The sequence below is a fragment of the Miniopterus natalensis genome, chromosome 12 (assembly GCF_054644295.1).
Source record: "Miniopterus natalensis isolate mMinNat1 chromosome 12, mMinNat1.hap1, whole genome shotgun sequence".
NCBI classification, from domain to species: domain Eukaryota; kingdom Metazoa; phylum Chordata; class Mammalia; order Chiroptera; family Miniopteridae; genus Miniopterus; species Miniopterus natalensis.
In genome coordinates this window covers 74408942-74426206 of record NC_142092.1, presented here as the reverse complement: position 1 = coordinate 74426206, position 17265 = coordinate 74408942, and the positions used below count along the sequence as shown (strand labels likewise).

The 17265-nt window shown below is 57.2% G+C and overlaps 2 protein-coding genes across 5 annotated transcripts in view; one reads left to right on the top strand and one right to left on the bottom strand.

Moving 5' to 3' along the window:
* CAMSAP1 (calmodulin regulated spectrin associated protein 1) overlaps nucleotides 1-12008 on the top strand; it is a 36112-nt gene extending 24104 nt beyond the window's left edge. Inside the window, exons 8-17 of the mRNA XM_087823108.1 lie at nucleotides 763-940; nucleotides 1654-1745; nucleotides 2223-2307; nucleotides 2877-5196; nucleotides 6012-6148; nucleotides 6458-6666; nucleotides 6870-6972; nucleotides 8170-8285; nucleotides 8712-8830; nucleotides 10827-12008. Coding sequence (XP_087679234.1) covers nucleotides 763-940; nucleotides 1654-1745; nucleotides 2223-2307; nucleotides 2877-5196; nucleotides 6012-6148; nucleotides 6458-6666; nucleotides 6870-6972; nucleotides 8170-8285; nucleotides 8712-8830; nucleotides 10827-11129 — 3662 coding nt within the window. The 3' untranslated portion in view covers nucleotides 11130-12008. The remainder of the gene's footprint in view (nucleotides 1-762; nucleotides 941-1653; nucleotides 1746-2222; nucleotides 2308-2876; nucleotides 5197-6011; nucleotides 6149-6457; nucleotides 6667-6869; nucleotides 6973-8169; nucleotides 8286-8711; nucleotides 8831-10826) is intronic.
* A 3198-nt stretch (nucleotides 12009-15206) lies between these two features.
* KCNT1 (potassium sodium-activated channel subfamily T member 1) overlaps nucleotides 15207-17265 on the bottom strand; it is a 38288-nt gene continuing 36229 nt past the window's right edge. For all 4 annotated transcript variants that reach the window (XM_087823292.1, XM_087823290.1, XM_087823291.1 and 1 more), the window contains 2 exons: nucleotides 15456-15540; nucleotides 15207-15327 (listed from right to left, as the gene is read on the bottom strand). In XM_087823292.1, the coding sequence (XP_087679418.1) occupies nucleotides 15207-15327; nucleotides 15456-15540 (206 nt within the window). The remainder of the gene's footprint in view (nucleotides 15328-15455; nucleotides 15541-17265) is intronic.

Sequence of the window (17265 nt, the reverse complement as noted above, 5' to 3'; positions counted from 1 at the left end):
CTTGCTGGCCGTCAGTAGGCAGCTGCTGTCTGGAATGTGTAGAAAGCTTCCTCAGCAGCAAGCGGGAGAAAACCCACAGTGAGGTGCTCAGGAGACTGGGCCTTAATCGGGTACTTTATGAAAGTGGCTTCATGTGCCCACTGCTCACCCCCTCAGTAGACCCGACAAGCCCTGTGAGACCCCACCAGACTGGCAGAGGGACAGCTGAGCACTGCCGGGTTCAGCTGTGCCCAGGAGTATTCCCCACCCTGTCCCCAGCTCAGGCACCTCGGCATCCCCCTCGCTCAAAGGGCCAGTAGCCTGTTCTGACTCCAAGTCCAGCCCTTCCCAGCGCCCATAAGTGTCCCAGGAGGTGGTTCTCCGTACCCGCTCACCTCTCTGCCTCAGACCTCACTGCTTTCCCAGGAGCCTCTGACTCCCTCCCTCCTGGGAAACAGCCTTGGAGATGGGTTCCTGTTCCAGGCTGGAGCTGCAGTGGCCACCAGGGTGGTTGGTCCGCTGGAGGCTGCTGTGGGTGGTCAGAGACACCAGCCAGTCTCACCACTTCTTGTTCTGGTCTGTGCTGTGTCTTTAAATTTTGGTGAGGTATTTGCAGTCATCAAGAATATGTTGGTTGAACCTGAAACCAGTTTTTTTGGAGAAGCTTGGTTTTAAGTAGAAGTAATGCTATTTTTGGTGCTTATAAAGGCAGCAGGGTTTTCTAGATGCTTCTTGCTAATGTAACTAAATAATAACATTTCTATAAAATTTTTATTTCTGCAGCAAAAACTGTGTCACACCAAAAGAGCAGCCGGCCCCCTGTTCCTATTTCCAATGCCACCAAGCGCAGCTTCCTAGGTAGTCCTGCAGCGGCAAGCCCAGCTGAGCTGCAGCCCCCCACTCAGCTGCCGGCTGAGGGATATCACAGGCACCACCTGCACCCGGAGGAGCCTGACCATCTGTAAGTCTGTCTGCTTTTGGAGTTAAGTCACTGTCCTGTTTCCCTTTCTTGTTACTTTTCATGAGAGGTGATAGGAAAACCACTCGAGTGTGTAGTGAAAGGTCTTCCCCTGCCCAGCCTCTGACCCCGCCCCTCCCAGAGGCAGGTGGGAAATGGGAATGCACACTTGAGTTTGTATTTATTTATTTATTTATTATGAATCCTCACCAGAGGATATTTTTTTTCCATTGATTTTCAGAGAGAGTAGAAGGGAGGGAGGTAGGGCAGAGAGAGAGGGAGAGAGAAACATTCTGAGAGAGACATCGATTGGTTGCCTCCCGCACGCACCCCAGTCAGAGGGTGGAGAACCTACAACCCAAGTATGTGCCCTTGACCGGGAATCAAACACACGACACTTTGGTCCACAGGCCAACACTCCAACCACTCAGCCAAAACAGCCAGGGCTACGCTTGCATTTTTTGTTGTTAAAGTTGGAAACTCATTTTATCACAGACTATGACCAGAAGTCTTATGTCCCCAGTTGCAGTTTGGGGTTATTTATCCTAAGTTTGAAGTTCTCAGTACTCTTGGTTCATTTTTTTTAGTAATTAATTTTCCCAAAGAATCGGTGAATTTCTCACAGATGGTATGAATTCATGGATGGTCTGTAGTTTCTTTTGTGTTTGTTTTTGAACTTGGATTACTAAACCACTGATTTTTCACTCTAAATTTAGGGGGAAGGGGGCTTCTGCCTTCAGCCCATCGCATCCCTTACTGCCCCTGAGGCAAAGACAGCAGAGGACGGTGCCAGGAGAGGACCCCCCGGGTAAGTGCTCCTTTTCCTCTTCCCTCTACGGCAGGCAGCTCACTAAAGATAAAACAGCAGTTCTCAAGGTGAAGCCCTCTCATCATGATGCCAGGTTTTGTTTAAGACTGTGGCAGAGTAGAGTCAGTGTGCATTGATGTGCAGTAGGACTTACTCTCTCAAGAGTGGGAATACCATTAAATCTGGTACATTGTGTGACGTATGCAGAAGGTCACTCTGTGTGCACCTAAGCAAGAGTGCACGTGTATTGATGGTCACTTAAAAGCTCTGACTATTTTGTTTCATGACCGGACAGATTACCATTGAGTTGAACGTTACTGTTGACACTGTTGAATGTTACAGTGTGTGATTATTGGCTCTCTGTGGACTGTGTCTTGATGCATTTCCATGAAAAATGGTTATTGTGCCAAAAGAGTTTCAAATAACATAAAATGGGTCTCTTACTACTGAGCACACAAACTGCTCTTCCACTCTCAGATCAGCGACACCGGTCCAGTTCCTTGACCCGAGTGGACGGGCAGCCACAGGGAGCAACAGTAGCGTGGCCAGAAAAGAAAAACAGGTGAGCCGTGTGGAATGTTCCTTAGTCTGATGGCAGTCTCCTGCCATGGCCCAGACCCCGGGGCGCACCAAAGCCTCAGGGGCAGAGTGGCGAGGGCGCCTTGACTGGTGATGTTGCAGCAGCTGAGAGTCAGCACCAGGGGTGAGGACCGCGCCAGGCAGCACAGAGATCGGCAGACGTGTGAACAGTGCCTCTCTTCACATCTTAACTCTGGTTTCAGAAAATGTGTCCATTTTTCATGTAATGGGATTTTTACTGCAATTTTGATCGACTAAAAGTTTCACTTTAATTTCTAGTATGATAAATGTTGATTGGTAACGATAAATGTAAGTGAAAGCTTTTTGGAGTCTTCAGTGGTTTCTAAGGTTGTAAGGTGGTCCTGGGGGCTGAATGTCTGAGAACATGGAGCTAGCTCTGGCCGCCTTCACTCGGGGAGGGTTTTTCTAATTCTCCAAGTGAAAGTGTGTGATGTTCATAGTCTGTCTTCGTAACTGGTGCTGTCGTCACTTGCTTTTGGGGCCGCCTCTGGCATGACAGCGCGTGTCCAATGGCTCTTCCCTGTGTCACAGGCCTGTGTCTCAGCCAGCGCCCTTTGCTCTCCATCACGCTGCGAGCTGCGACGCAGACCCCGGCTCTGGCGACAGCATCAGCTTGGCCCGCTCCATCAGCAAGGACAGTTTGGCCTCCAATATCATCACCCTGACCCCCCAGAACCAGCCGCACCCTACCGCCCTGAGGGCCACTGGGAAAAGCCTCCTGAACAACGTCGACATCGAGGACGAAGAGCTTGTGGCCATCATCAGGACGGATGGGGCTCCCCATGGCAGTGCCCTGGGCCTAATGGCAAGCGCCAGGTCTCCCCAGAGACTGGCCAGCACCTTAGAAAGTAAGCCTGACAGTTTCTTCTTGGAGCCATTGGTGCCGGCCGTGCTCCGGCCTGCCAAGGAGAAGCAGGCAGTTGCCAAGGAGGATGAGTGCGGGGAAGGGAGGCCGAGGAGCTGCATGGCTAGGAGGCCCGGTGAGGGCCACCCACCTCTGGGAAGAAGGAAGGCTCCTGGTAGCCACGTCAGTCACGAGTTGAATAGGACTTTCACCCCGATCTCCAGCTCAGAGCTGTGCACGAAGGCAGGGCCGCAGGCCAGGGAAGCCAGCAGCGAGCCTCTGGCCAGCAGTAGTTTCGATCTGTTATCTCAGGGACAGCCTGCCGACGGCTTTTTTCTTCATGTGGGCCGAACCGATGACGATACTGAGGGCAGGCTCCATGTCAGCTGTGCAAGAAGCCCTTGCACCCATGACCCAGAGCCGTGGACTGTCCTGAGGCAGGACTCTGACTCAGACGTCGCCGACCTGGAGGAGGTCGAGCACGATTTCATCTGTGAGGACCACCCTGTGCTGATGGCACAGTATGTGGGTGAGGAGGAGTCGGCCAAGCTGCAGGAGGACATGAAGGTGAAGGAGCACGAGGACAAGGATGGCGCCAGTGGCCGCTCCAGCCCCTGCCTGAGCACCGTCTCCCAGGTCAGCAGCGTCTCCGTGGCCAGTGGGAGTACAAAAATGACCAGCTTCGCGGAAAGGAAGTTCCAGAGGCTCAACAGCTGTGAGACCAAGTCCAGTACAAGCAGCTCCCAGAAGACCACACCCGACGCCTCAGAGAGCTGCCCCGCCCCTTTGACCACATGGAAGCAGAAGAGAGAGCAGAGCCCCAACAGGCAGGGCAGGGACCACGCCAGCCTCCTGGCGTCTGAGCTGGTGCAGCTGCACATGCAGCTGGAGGAGAAGCGGAGGGCCATCGAGGCCCAGAAGAAAAAGATGGAGGCATTGTCTGCCCGCCAGCGCCTGAAGCTGGGGAAGGCGGCCTTCCTACACGTGGTCAAGAAGGGCAAGGCCGAAGCCGGCCCCCAGCCCCTGAGGCCGGAGCACAGTGAGGACTTCGATGGTGCCGTGTCCAAGACGGAAGGATTTCTGGTCAGAGAGCAAGGCAGGGAGGACATGAGTGCGTGTCAGGATGTCGACAAAGAGAACCTGGCATTCCTGCAGCAGCACAAGCAGAAGGACCCCACCGCCCTGCAGGAGCTGGAGAAGAGCAAAGCACTGTCCGCTGCCCTCATGGAGGTGGCTGGGGACGGGGCAGACATGGGCGAAGGTGACCTCTCCATTGAGAAGCTCAATGAGACCATCAGCACGCTGCAGCAGGCCATCCTGAAGATATCTCAGCAGCAGGAGCAGCTGCTCATGAAGTCCCCTGTGGCGCCAGCTCTGGGTTCCAGAAACAACGCCCAGGACCCGAAAGTCAAGGTGTCCATCCACTTTGCTGAGCCACTCTCTCCCCCTGGAGTGACCGGTCACCGCAAGCCTCCCCGTCTTGGGCAGGGTCGAAATTCCCGGTCGGGACGACCAGCCGAGCTGAAGGTTGCAAAGGACAGGCAGCAGGGTTCCCGCAGTAAGACCCCAACACCCAGCATGGAGGCCCTTCCGCATGGACGGCCTTTCCCGCCGCGGATGCCCTCCGACCTGGGCTGGGATGGCGTTGCAGACCCCGGGGCTGACCCTCACGAGAAGTGCTTCTTTGACAGTTACCGGCTCCATGACGAGAGTAACCAGCGGGCATTGGTCTTGTCTTCCCCCAAAGATGCAAACATCCTGTCAGAACAAATGAGCCTCAAAGAAGTTGATATCAGTGTGAAGGAGGCAGGGCTCAGTGCCCCGGCTGTCTCGGGGAAAGAGGACATCCCCACGGATGGGCCCCCGAGGAGCAAGGCGAGCCTCATCGAGGTGGACCTGTCAGACCTGAAGGCCCCCGATGAGGACGGGCAGACTGAGGGCCTTGAGAGCTCAGTGGACCTCAGCGGTGACAGCGACCAGAAGCCGGGGGTTGGCTTCTTCTTCAAGGTAAACAGCACTTTGTTCAAGGTAGCGCTGTGTCCGACGTGGTCAGTGTCGTCGCTTTATTTTAGTTGTGAGGGTGTTGCAAAGAGCTTCCATTCAGAGCAGGGCCCGCAGACCTGCCTGTGAAGGGCCAGGGCTGAAGTCTGTCACCAGGACTCAGCTCCTCTCACAGCAGCACATCCAGCACCAGCGTGTGTGCCAGCTAAGCCTGGGGTATGGGCCTTTTTCATGTGTCACGAAGTGGTTTTCTTTTGGTGGGTTTCCAATCTCTTTGAAATGTAAAAATAGTGTTGGCTCACAGGCTCCATAGGAGCAGGCCAAGGTCTGTCGGGCCTGCAGTGGAACCTACATGGCTGTGGAGACTAGAAGCGTTTTTCCCTTGGTGCCGCTTGTCGTTTTGTTAGGAAGAAGAGAAAAGTGAGCTGTGAGGACGCCTTTGGGTTTAGTATTAGTGTCTCCTTTCCTCCAGGCAGCTGGGAGGGTGGACGTACCACCACCGTCTGATGTATCTCAGCAGAGACGCTTGCTCTGCTTGGCATCTGTGCTTTAAAGTGGAAACAGACGAGCAGACAGCTGGGTGTTGGCTCACACGCGGAAATACATGTGCAGTTTTAAGGAGTCTGAGTTCAGTCTAGACCTCTGGGAACTGACAAGCTTCACAGATGCTTTTTGAACGGATGGCGTCTTTTCCGTTTGTATTTTGGCTGATTCGTCAGAAAGAGGAAGCGAGTCTGGACTGTGTTGAATCTCAGCCTGGGTCGCGGGGGGGGGGGCTTGCTGTGCGGCCGGACCTCCCTGATGCGCCGTGCCTTCTGCAGGACGAACAGAAGGCAGAAGATGAACTCGCCAAGAAGCGGGCGGCCTTCCTCCTGAAGCAGCAGCGCAAGGCCGAGGAGGCCCGCATGCGCAAGCAGCAGCTGGAGGCTGAAGTGGAGCTCAAGAGGGACGAGGCCCGGTAACCTGGCTCTGTGGGGCGGGGAGCTGGGCTGGCAGCCCCCATGTCTCAGGATGATCCCATGTCATGTCCTCTTCATCCCACTCAGGCTGGAATCTCCACCTGAGCCCTGAGAGTTTTGTGTGTTTATCCCATCATCAGTGGCGGGATGTGTGCCGCTGGGCATGGTGGCCCAACTGTGTCACGGGGCTGGGTCCTGACTCGGAGGGGGTGCAGGGCCCTCAGTCCCTAGGCCCCACTGTAGGAGGCCGTGCCTGCCCCACTCCAGGCATGTCCCTCTAACCAGCACGGTCTGACATTTCCTCTCAGGCGCAAAGCCGAGGAAGATCGGATACGGAAGGAGGAGGAGAAGGCTCGGCGAGAACTCATCAAGCAGGAGTACCTGCGAAGGAAGCAGCAGCAAGTCTTAGAGGAGCAGGGACTGGGCAACTCTAAGTCGAAGCCAAGAAAGCCACGGCCAAAGTCAGTCCACCGGGAAGAGCCACGTAGCGACTCGGGAACCAAGTGCTCCTCAACCCGTAAGCAGACGGGTGGTGTGGGCAATGGCCCTGGGCCCCCTCAGCCAGGGGGATGCTGGGATAGGGGACGTGTAGGTGGCTTCTGCAGGGTGGGGAGACTGGAATGCAGAGCTCAGGACATTACTCAGGGCTGGTTCCTGGTTCTTTCTGCTGCACAAACCTGGTGGGATGAGCCTGTTTTACAAGTGTTTCTTCTCTGACAGCGGATAACCTGAGCCGGGCCCAGTCAGGCTCCAGCCTGTCCTTGGCCTCCGCAGCAACGACCGAGCCTGAGAGTGTTCACTCAGGGGGCACACCCACCCAGCGGTAAGGACATGGTAGGAGGTGGTCTGGGCTCCAGGATGCAGGCTCTCGGGTGGGTTCATCATGCAGCATTGACTCCACCGGCCTCCTTGCTCTCCTGCCACGCACTCGGAGACATCATGCTCTGTCCTTAAATACTCCAGCATGTGTCTTCTGTGAGCAGGGACTTCCTTGTGTAACCACAAGGGTCGGGCCAGCACTCCCATCGGCTCCACAGTCCACGCCCAGTTGTCACCAGTTGGGTCGTGTCCCGAGAACCGAGTTTCCTGTCAAGCCCACATGTGCCCCGTGTCTCTTTAGTCCACGGCAGTCCACAGCTCTTTGTCTTTCTTGACCTTGGCACAATATGTAGGGGCCCGTTACTTGTTGAGTGCCCTTCAGGGTGAGTTCCCTGTGTGTAGGTCCAGGCTGTGTGTTTGGGTGGGAACAGTCCAAGGGGAAGGTGTGTCTTTCTCAGAGTTGCCTCGCACTTTGACATGGGTTGTTTAAGGTGCGCTTTTCCCACTGGCCCTGAGAGTCCCTTTTGATTGACAAGTGATTTGGGAGTACTGGGCCCTTGGTAACCTCACACGTGCTGTTGGCCTTCTCTGGGAGGAGGCCCCCCACACCCACCTGTCCTTTATCGTGTGTGCAACCCCATGGCCGCAGCCAGTGTCCTGCCTCTTTGTATGTCTGGCGGCCTCTTGTCGCCTGGGCTTCGTGGAGAATGCTTATTAGGGACTCCATTTGGATTGGGTTTTCATTCTGGGGGTCAGTTATTTGAGCTGGATTCCAGCTCCAGCCCTGCCTGTCTCCCTTGTGAACAGCTCTGAGACACTAGCTGTGGTCAGCACAGACCACTTGTCATTGAGACTGTCGTTGTCACTGGGGTTTGGGCTCGACCGGCCGTGTCCCCTCCCTCTTTCCCAGGGTCTTGTCCCTTGTTTGCAGCTGCACATACGGCCTAGCTTCCCCAGCCAGCAGAGGCCAAGCACTGCTCCCTTCAGCCCATCCGCTTGTTCACACCAATAACTGAGGTGCATTTTGCCCCGGGGTTTACTATTGTGTTCGTGGGGAGCAGGCCCCCATGCGCTCACTGGCCATGGCGCTTCCCCTACTGCTGATGGTCCTTCTTGCTGCTTGTCCTGGTTCAGGGTGGGATTCCACAGCCGGCGGCAGTGGTGGGTTAGAGGATGTGGGCCATGACATCTCTTCCTTCAGGGTCGAGTCGCTGGAAGCCTTGCCCATATTAAGCCGCAACCCCAGCAGGAGCACAGACAGGGACTGGGAAACAGCGTCTGCAGCGTCCTCCCTCGCCTCGGTGGCCGAGTACACAGGTGACAGCCTTGCTCCCCACAGGTCACGAGCACATCCGTGTCCGTTTGGGGAGATCCTGGCACTGCTGGCTCTCAGCTGCCTCGGTGGCAGAATGCACCTGTCAGTCTGCACGGCCCCACTGCTGAGTCTATGTCCTTGGCACGTAGGAACCTTAGACTTTTAAAATTATTCCCTGGTTTGGTTTTGTTCTTATATCAAAGAAATTGAAATTAGGAAGGGAATAAGTTATTAGTAATTTAGTCTTTTCCTTTAAAATTTATAACTCAGAATTCTTTCAAATATATTTGAAGCGCGCCTTCCATTTTCAAAGTGTCACATATGCCACTAATTTAGCCTTGCAGTTGCTCGGTCATAAGACACTGTTGGTTCTCATGTGCAGGTGCCTCAGAGGGTTAATTTTGCAAATCTTGGCCTGGTTTTCATAGGTCCGAAGCTCTTTAAGGAGCCCAGTAGCAAGTCCAACAAGCCCATCATCCATAACGCCGTGTCTCACTGCTGTCTGGCTGGAAAAGTGAATGAACCTCATAAGAACTCCATATTAGAGGTAAGTGTCAAAGCTTACCACTGCTTCTTAAGTAAAATAAAGGTGTTTGTTAAGTTAGGGTTCTTTCTAAAAGAAAGCATTCTGATGATTTACACACTGCCCACTGTGTGCGGGTTGGAATGGGTGTGAGCACGGGTGCTCGGGCCTGTGTTGTGTCACACTCGCCGGGCAGAATTGGACAGAGAAGTGGGAGGGGCTGCTCTAGGATGGAGCCGGGGCCTGGGTGGTGGGCCAGTGAGAAGCCTTCTGGCCCAGGGTGGAGGTGGGAGAACGGGTGGGTGGAAAATGGGTGATACTACATTGAAAGTGGGGGAACTAGTGGATTCATGTGGTGGCTGAGGGCAGTGTTGTTGCAGGCAGAGGAGACAGATGACAGCGCAGCCTGGAAATTCCTGTGCTCCTAAGAATAGCCACATGTCAGGATGGGGACAGGAGGAGCTGCAGGAGCGGGTGGGGGTTCCTAGGGCTGGAGGAGAGGGAGGGTGTTGGCGGTGGCTCCAGTTCTGAGCCTGGACCGCAGAGGAGTGGAAGTTCAGGGAAATGCTGGTCGTTTGTGTTGTGCTGTGTTGCTGTCACCTCCCTGAGAGCCATGCTGTTCATACCCTGCAAGCACTGTCAGGCCCGGTCCCTCGAAGGCAAAAGGATACTGGCCTCAGCAAGCAGAAAGGCCTGGAAGGCAGCTGGAAATAGAGGGTCAGGGCAGGACTTGCATGCCCTTGGTCTGACAGAAGCTCGACCTTAGAGTGCGTGGTGACCTTTCCACTGTGGGGGAGGTACTTGGTCCCTCGGTGTCATTGCAGTGGTCTGGGTGCTGGGGGTCCTGTGGGGAACAGACTTAGAGGCCTGGGTCGTGGAGCTGACATGTGGGGGCAGGGCTGTGGTACAGGGGTCTCTGGGTGCGTCCACAAGGTCAGACGGGGAAGCCATTCAGCTTGCGGGCCAAGTCTGTTCAGCTCTGACATTGCAGCATGAAAACCCGCCACAGACTGAACACACAGGCACAGCACCATCCTCATAAAACTGCTCACAGGATGAGGGGCTACCTTTCGCCCAAGGGCGGCAAGTTAGACAGTGATGAGTCATCTGGAGAAGATAGAGGGGAGCAGACCAGGTCCCCGGGGGGCTGCAGGGTCACCTGGTCAGGATGGGTCTTACTAGAAAGTGACCTTCATTAGAACAGAGACCTGGAGGAGCAGGGAGGGCCGTGCAGACTGGGGACGAAAGCTCCAGGCAGCTCGGGGAGCTCCTGGGAGTCCAGTGGGGGTCGGAGGTCACAGGGCAGCTCCCACAGGGCCTTGTCTTCGGAGGGACCCCAGCTCTGCTTTGAGTGAGAGGACGAACACAAGTGTGGGCAGGAGGGGCCATGAACCGACCCCTCCTGCTGGGCCACATGGCTGCCAGTGAGAATAGACCCTGCCGCAGTCTCTCTGGATGTGTCGCACGAAGGGAATCTCCACCCGGCCTCGTTCGCGGGGCATGTGTCAGGGCTCAGTCCTTTCCATGGTGAATCGTGCCCCACTGAGTGCACGGGCGCGTGCGTGCCATCCTCCACGGTGGGCACTCGGGTTGTACCTGCTGCTTGGCTGTTACAAATACTGCTCTGGACAAGGTCGTGTGGACACGTGTTTTAGTCTCCAGAAGAACTGCCAAGTCCCTGGCTGGTGGGTTTGATGTTCTCAGCAGTGTGCAGGGCTTGTGTCTCCACTCTCCCAGCGCCACTCTCCGCCTGTCTGCTCGTGCCTGTCCAGTGGGTGTGGTTCTGACTTGCATTTATTTCCCTGGTGGCTCATGATGTCGAGTCTCTTCACAAGTGTTTTCCCTTAATCTGAAAAGCGTTTTTAAGTAAAATGTCAGTAGCACCTGACACTCCCCCTTGTGATGACAGTGTCAGAGCTGATGGCTGTGATGAGTGTCAGCTAGCTTCTGGCCGGGCTGCTCGTGTGGGTGGCAGCCATGGAACCACGCTGAGGCTCTCGTGTCTCCTCCCTTGATGCAGGAGCTGGAGAAGTGCGACGCCAACCACTACATCATCTTGTTCCGTGACGCCGGCTGCCAGTTCCGGGCCCTCTACTGCTACTACCCCGACAGCGAGGAGATCTATAAGCTCACGGGCACGGGGCCCAAGAGCATCACCAAGAAGATGATCGACAAGCTGTACAAGTACAGCTCCGACCGGAAGCAGTTCAACCTGATCCCAGCCAAGACCATGTCCGTCAGTGTGGATGCGCTCACCATCCACAACCACCTGTGGCAGCCCAAGCGGCAAGCCGTGCCAAAGAAGACCCAGACGCGGAAGTGACGCGTGGGCAGGCCGAGGAGGCCATGGGCCATGTTTACTCTCATCCATTTGGGTACGAAGTGAGCAAAGTCACAGACCTTTTTTGAAGAGACTTCTGGACGACAGAGGAAAACCGTCCCTTACCCCCGCACACAGTGCCAGGTGGAGCAGGGGTGGAGGGACGCACGCCGGGTCCAGGCCGCGACTGCTGTGGTCACTGCTGTCCCCGGGGCTGCCCGCCGAGCGATGCGTGTGTGGCAGAATCCCTTTTACTTGAAGTTCTTCAGTATAAGTTAAACGTGATTTACTTTGCTTTCTGGCCTCTCTCCTCACCCCCTTTGCACACAGCCTGACCCCCTCACGCGGGCGGCTGCGACCTCGTGAGGTTGGAGGACCGAGACGGGCTCTCCAGTCCGGGTGTTTGAATGTCTTCAGGAAAAGAATTCGTACTGGGGGGGCTTGTTCACTTGGGAAGTTGTATGATATTTATTGATAGTGTCTACTGCCAGCGTTTATATCCAGTTCTAAGGTTTCTGAAAAATGGTCTTGTTCCTTGCTGCTCAGAAGACGTTTACTGAAGACGCAGCTCACTGAAGCACGACATGTGTCTGCTGCGGGGCTCACAGCAGGCAGGCCCCCCGACCCGGGCATGGCTGCCGGGCGGACAAGGTGCCACTCGCCTGGTGAGGATGGCGAGGGGAGCAGGTCCGTGGCTCCTGAGTTTGGGCGGCACTCGAGGACTTGTCCTCTTTAATAGGTCGGTGAAGTAGACGGTTTCCACTCCGCATGTGTCCAGAGGTGGTCACCTGAGCTGGCAGTTCCGTTAGCATTTCTGTTGTCACGACGCGTCCGTCTCGGTTCCTGCTTCTGGCAGAGCAGCGTGCCCGGGAGGAGCGTGGTCTTTGCCCACGCCAGTCGCTCTGTGTGACCGCAGACATCAGACCTTCGAGTGGTCATTGTGGTTTTCTCGGAGCTCCAAGTAAGTGGGTGTCTCTGGGCTCTCCTGGGCCTCATGGTCTTACTCCTCCCAGGCAGCATTCCCTGGGCATGGCCATGGCCCTTCGCCTGGCACCTGTGTGACAACCAGCTGCTCCGACTGCCGGAAGATTCTGGAGTCACTTGTGTTTTGCACATATTTTTTTGGGAGTGTTACTTGAATCTATCTCGAACTGCAGAACAAAACGGAAGGTTAGTAGACGTCGGATGAGTGTGACTGTCCCATAGTTTTAGGTGGAGGGGGCGGGGGAAAGATGGTACGAACCCTAGAAGGGACGTAGGACCCCGTTCTCTGGCTCCGAGGGGCGGCTGGTCGCAGTCCTGTGTTCGGTCGGCCAGCGGCCCCGCCTTGTACTCAGTGGGACTGGAAGCTGGTGTTGGACGTCCCGTGAACCCTGGTCCATGCTCTGCACAGGCGTGCTTGTTTCTCACTGTCTGTTTGATATTCTATGATATTTATTTTAAGAAAGCACTAAACTGTAATAAAGTAATTAATTTGCTTTTTATTAAGCACGTGTGTGAGGTTGTCATGGCTCATTTTCTTGCCCAGTGTTCCCGCTACGTGCTTTAGAGGAGTTTTGTGCTGTTTTTAGTGAACTGAGGGCCGTTTCACGAGGCAGCTGTGCTGCTCTGTCCTGGGGCACCAGGCTCTCCAACCTCTTCCTGAAGCCAGGCGGGTGGCAGCTTCTCCGCCCATCCTCTGACTGTCCTGGTGAAGCAGGACCTGACGGTCTCCAGTGAGGATCTGGGCACGTCTGGTGCAGCGCTAGAGAGTCTCATTCCTGCCAAAGTCAGCACGCAGAGCATCCCAAGAGTTGCTCGTTAGCACGCGGCAGAGTTTCCCGTTCCAGACGCAGACGCAGCAGCTGCCACTCTGATGCCCCGAGTCCAGGCCAGTACCCACATCCCCGGCCTGTGGCAGAGCAGCCTTCCCTATCACTGAAAAGCGTGGACACGTCCCCGAAGCACCCGCATGTGTGTCCCAGGTCGAGCCTCCCCTGCCTCCCCAAATCCTGCAGCTGCAACGGGCTGCTGGGCTGCCCAGGTGGGTGGACTTTGTAAGGAGAGCGCTAGCTGGACGCACCCCCATGGTGTTGGGCCTGCTGTTTGGGGCAGACGGCCTTCAGTGAGCTGAGGAATAAAGAAAAAGGCTGCTCACTAATTTTGTGTTGAGCACTTTTACCACAAAACATTGGCGCCGCCTTCTCTGGGCCAGTCTGGGTGCTGGCGGGGCCTGGTGGTCACTTCTTTCCCTCACACAGCTCGCAGTGTGAGGGTGCCATACATCCCCGCGGGAGGGGAGCCCACGCCCCGCTGCCCCAACCCGTCAACTGGAAACGAGTCCGGTGACTTTCCAGGACATCTTCCCAGATCAGTGTTCAGGGATCACAAGGTGGAGCCCCATCCAGTGACCAGGCAGAGTCCCCTCCCCATACAAGTGTCCCTATCCCTGGGGGAGCTGGGGCAGGGGTGCCAGAATAGGTGGTGGGACCCTGCTGCAGGTGATGGTGCCAGAGGGGACCTGGGAGCCACTGACACCCCACCAGGCCCTCAGGCCACCCTGGCCCATGTCCACTTGCCCATCACACCATCAAAGGCTCCCATCACTACCCTGATCACCAGCCCCTTCCTGCCACTGCCCCCAGCACCACCATTCAAGGGCCTATAGGTACTGTCAGGACAGAAGGGTCCCAGGAAGGAGGGGCAGGCCTTGGAGTCCCATCTGTCCCTCCCTCAGGGCTGGACCCTCTGCGCCGTGTAGTCCCCAGCCACCCCACCCCTCCTGAAGCTGGAGTACTTTGTGAGCAAGACCCCCGTGCCTGGTGCTGGTGGGGTGCACATCTACCCCACCCCCAGCGGCCCTGCCCCCTAACCACCCCACAGCTGCTCGTCTTGGGAGTCCTGCACACAGCACAGCTGTGGGCAGAGCCTGGGGTCCACGTGCCCATCCCAGGGGCTTGCCAGGGAGCCGACCCCCCTCACCCAGCCACGCTTCCTGGCTGCCAGGACCACGAAGGCCTTGCTTCCTGCCTCAGGCCCAGGCCAGTGGCATTTCCTGGGGATGGGCTTCCCTGTGGGGTTCTGGGTGGGGGATCACAGCAGGTGTTTTGAAATTGGGTGGCTGGGGGCAAAGACCCAGGCCTGGAGCACGGAGCCACAAGGGGGGAGCCCAACAACCATCCTCGAGTTTGCAGAAAGCATTGTTTAATAAAAGGTTCCAGCACTGACCGTGCAAACCTGTCAGTCACAAGGGAACCACGGGGCACCTGGTGGACGGCCCCGCCCAGGGCCCTCCCTCGGTGAGGAGAAACCTCTGATCCCACCGGCAGCCCGGCAGCTGATTGTGCTTCAGATGGATGTTGAAAGGGCATCGGACAGGCCACGGGAAGCACTGTCCTCTGCCAGGCGCCCACCGACGCTGTGGCCAGAGGGTTCCGTGTGAAAAGAGAATGCCTCTCCCTCGCCCCCTGAAGTCACTGCTGGGGAGCCCCTTGGGGCATCTCCCAGTGGCTCCACCCTCTTCCTCATGCACCCAGGCTGCCAACTCGCTTTCCAGAGCCAGCTGTCCTCGGGCTCCTGGCCGAGCTGCAGGGCCACCTGTGCTTTAATTTTCTTGGGGACGGGCCCCGAAGCTCACCCGCTGCATGGAGCAGGAGCTCCCACTGGCAGCGAAGCCCCTTGAGGCCTGGCTGCGACCCAGAACCTGACCATATCGTGCCTAAGACCAGCTGGGACCCACAGATCGGAGAAAATGCGGGCTCGTGTGGGCAACGGGCTCCTGTGGGCACCGTGCTTCTCCTGTCCCACAAGCCATGCACCTGCTCCAACAGCAGCGTCCAGTTGGCTCCCATCCAGGCACCTGCCCCAACCCAGGTCACAGTTTCAGTGCGTTTGTGTCAAAACATGGATCGTGTAGATTCGTAAAAACAGGTTAAAAAAGGCTTCCCGCCTGCAGTCTCTCCATCGACCCACGTGAGGTCTCTCTCCGTCACGTTGCACGGTTCGGGAGCAGCCTGGGGCGGGCAGCCAGGTTTGCCGCCAGGTCCCTGTGCTCATGCATCACGCGGCGTCCCCATGGGAGTGGGTTCGTGCAGGGCTGGCTCAGAGCTGCGTCTCATCGCGAGTCTCAGGGTTGCAGGAGGCCAGCTTGTTGCTGCAGCTGCTCTTGCGGCTCTGGGAGCTGCTGGCCACATGGGCCAGGGGGTCACAGCGGATGAGATACCTGCGGGCAGGGTGGGGACCCTGGGTGTCAAAGCTGCCCCCAGGCAGGGCGGCCAGTGCATGCAGCTGGATGACCAGCGTGGGGGCGCCAGGGACAGCCTCCACACTGCTGGGGGACGTGGTACTCACACGATGTCGTTGGGCTCCAGCCTTGTGTCGGGCGGGGGGTTGATGAGGACATAGGAGAGGGTGTTCTGGTGGTCATTCATCTCGTCTGCAGAGGAGACAGGCCCCCGGCAGTCACCACTCAGCCCCGGCCCACCTCTGCTTGGCCCAGCCCGGAGACCCAGGGGCTCTGTCCGACTATGGCGTCTTCCCAGCCTTTCTGGCCATCCTGCCTGAGCTCCTCAACCTGGCAACTCAACCAGGACTGGTCCCCTCTGATGGACACCTGCCCCTGGCCCCCAGCCTGCACAGGCAGGGATCAGCCATGAGGCGCAGCGGGTACTGGTTCCAACCCACACCCCAGGCAGCTTGCTCAGCCTGAGCAGCCAACACCTCACAGATGTGGCAGCCTGAACAGAGGCACTGAGTACACCTGCAAACACCTACCACCTGCATAAACCTGTGGACACCTGTGCACATATATGCACACACCTGCAAACAATCTATACACATCCACCACCTGTATAAACCTATGGACACCTGTGCACACCTGCACATATGCCACACACACCACACACCTCTACACACCTGCACACACACCTAACCCAGGCTTCAGGCTTGTCCCCCAACTCCAGAGCTGTGTCCCTGGCCCAGGCAGGCCACCCCCACTCCACTCCTCCTGCTTTGAACTCTGTCCTGTTTCCCAAACCCTGCTCATGTGACTATCGGCCCAGAGGAGGGACCCCTTTGGTGCATACAGGGCCTCTGAGGGGACAGCCCAGCGTCCAGCTCACTGGGTAGCTGTGGGCTGTGACCCGCAGAGTGAGAACCAGTTCTTAGAGAAAGACGTCATCTCACAGACGTCTTCCAGCTGAACACTGGGAGGGGGTGAGCTCCATCCTGGCTGTGGCTCTAGTACCCAGGCAGGGAAGTGAACTGCTTGTGGCCTGTTTGCCCGTCTGGGGTGTCTAAGGCACCTCCTGCCCCGGAACAGCCGTCATGGGGACGGCCCTCCAGAGGGGTCTTACCCAGAGTGACCTGTGCCCGGGCTCCTCCTGGTAAGAATGTACAGGCTGGGGCCACTGACACAGGGACAGGGACAGGGGCTGTGCTCGTATGAACCGGGGCGTTCAGAGCAGAACCAGGCTTCCTGGTGATCCGATCCCCAATGCAGGCAGGCAGGGCACAGGAGGGACTTTGGGGCTGACGGACAGGCAAAGACCCTGGGGCGGTCACCAGGTGCCAGCTTCCATGTCCTTTTGCCCAACGGCCATGGCTATCTCTGCTCTTTTCCCAAAACCCTTGGCCTGGACTCTTTAATGGGAGCTGCTGGCTGCAGAGCAGGTGGCTCATGCTAGAGGCCCCGCCAGGCCCCAAGTACCCCACATGCATTTCTGGAGTGAGCAGACGGGGATGGGCACCGGGAGCGTGCAGCCCCAGGTGGCGCAGGCCAGAGAGGGAGGCCGCTCTCGGGGGCCCCGCGTCACTGACCACAGCCATCAGGAGGCTGGTCACGTTGACACGCCCAAATGGAGAGGCTGGATCCAGGCTGGAGCCACTCTGTGCGAGCTGGTGCCTGCTGAGAGCTGGGAGCCTGTCTCACTCCCACCCTGGGCCCCGGGTGGACGGGCCACGGCATCCTGAATCTAGAAGACTGGACCCAGCCGGGCCTGGCTGTGCTTGTAGGTGTGTGGGGCTCTAAGGTGGAGGGCACGGTGGCCAGCTGCAATGCCAGGGGGGCTGTGGTCAGTCAGGAGGTGCTGACCATGATTTCCCCAGAACCGTCAGCTTCACCACCACCAATGTGCTCAGGTGAGGGCCTGGGGTGTGGAAG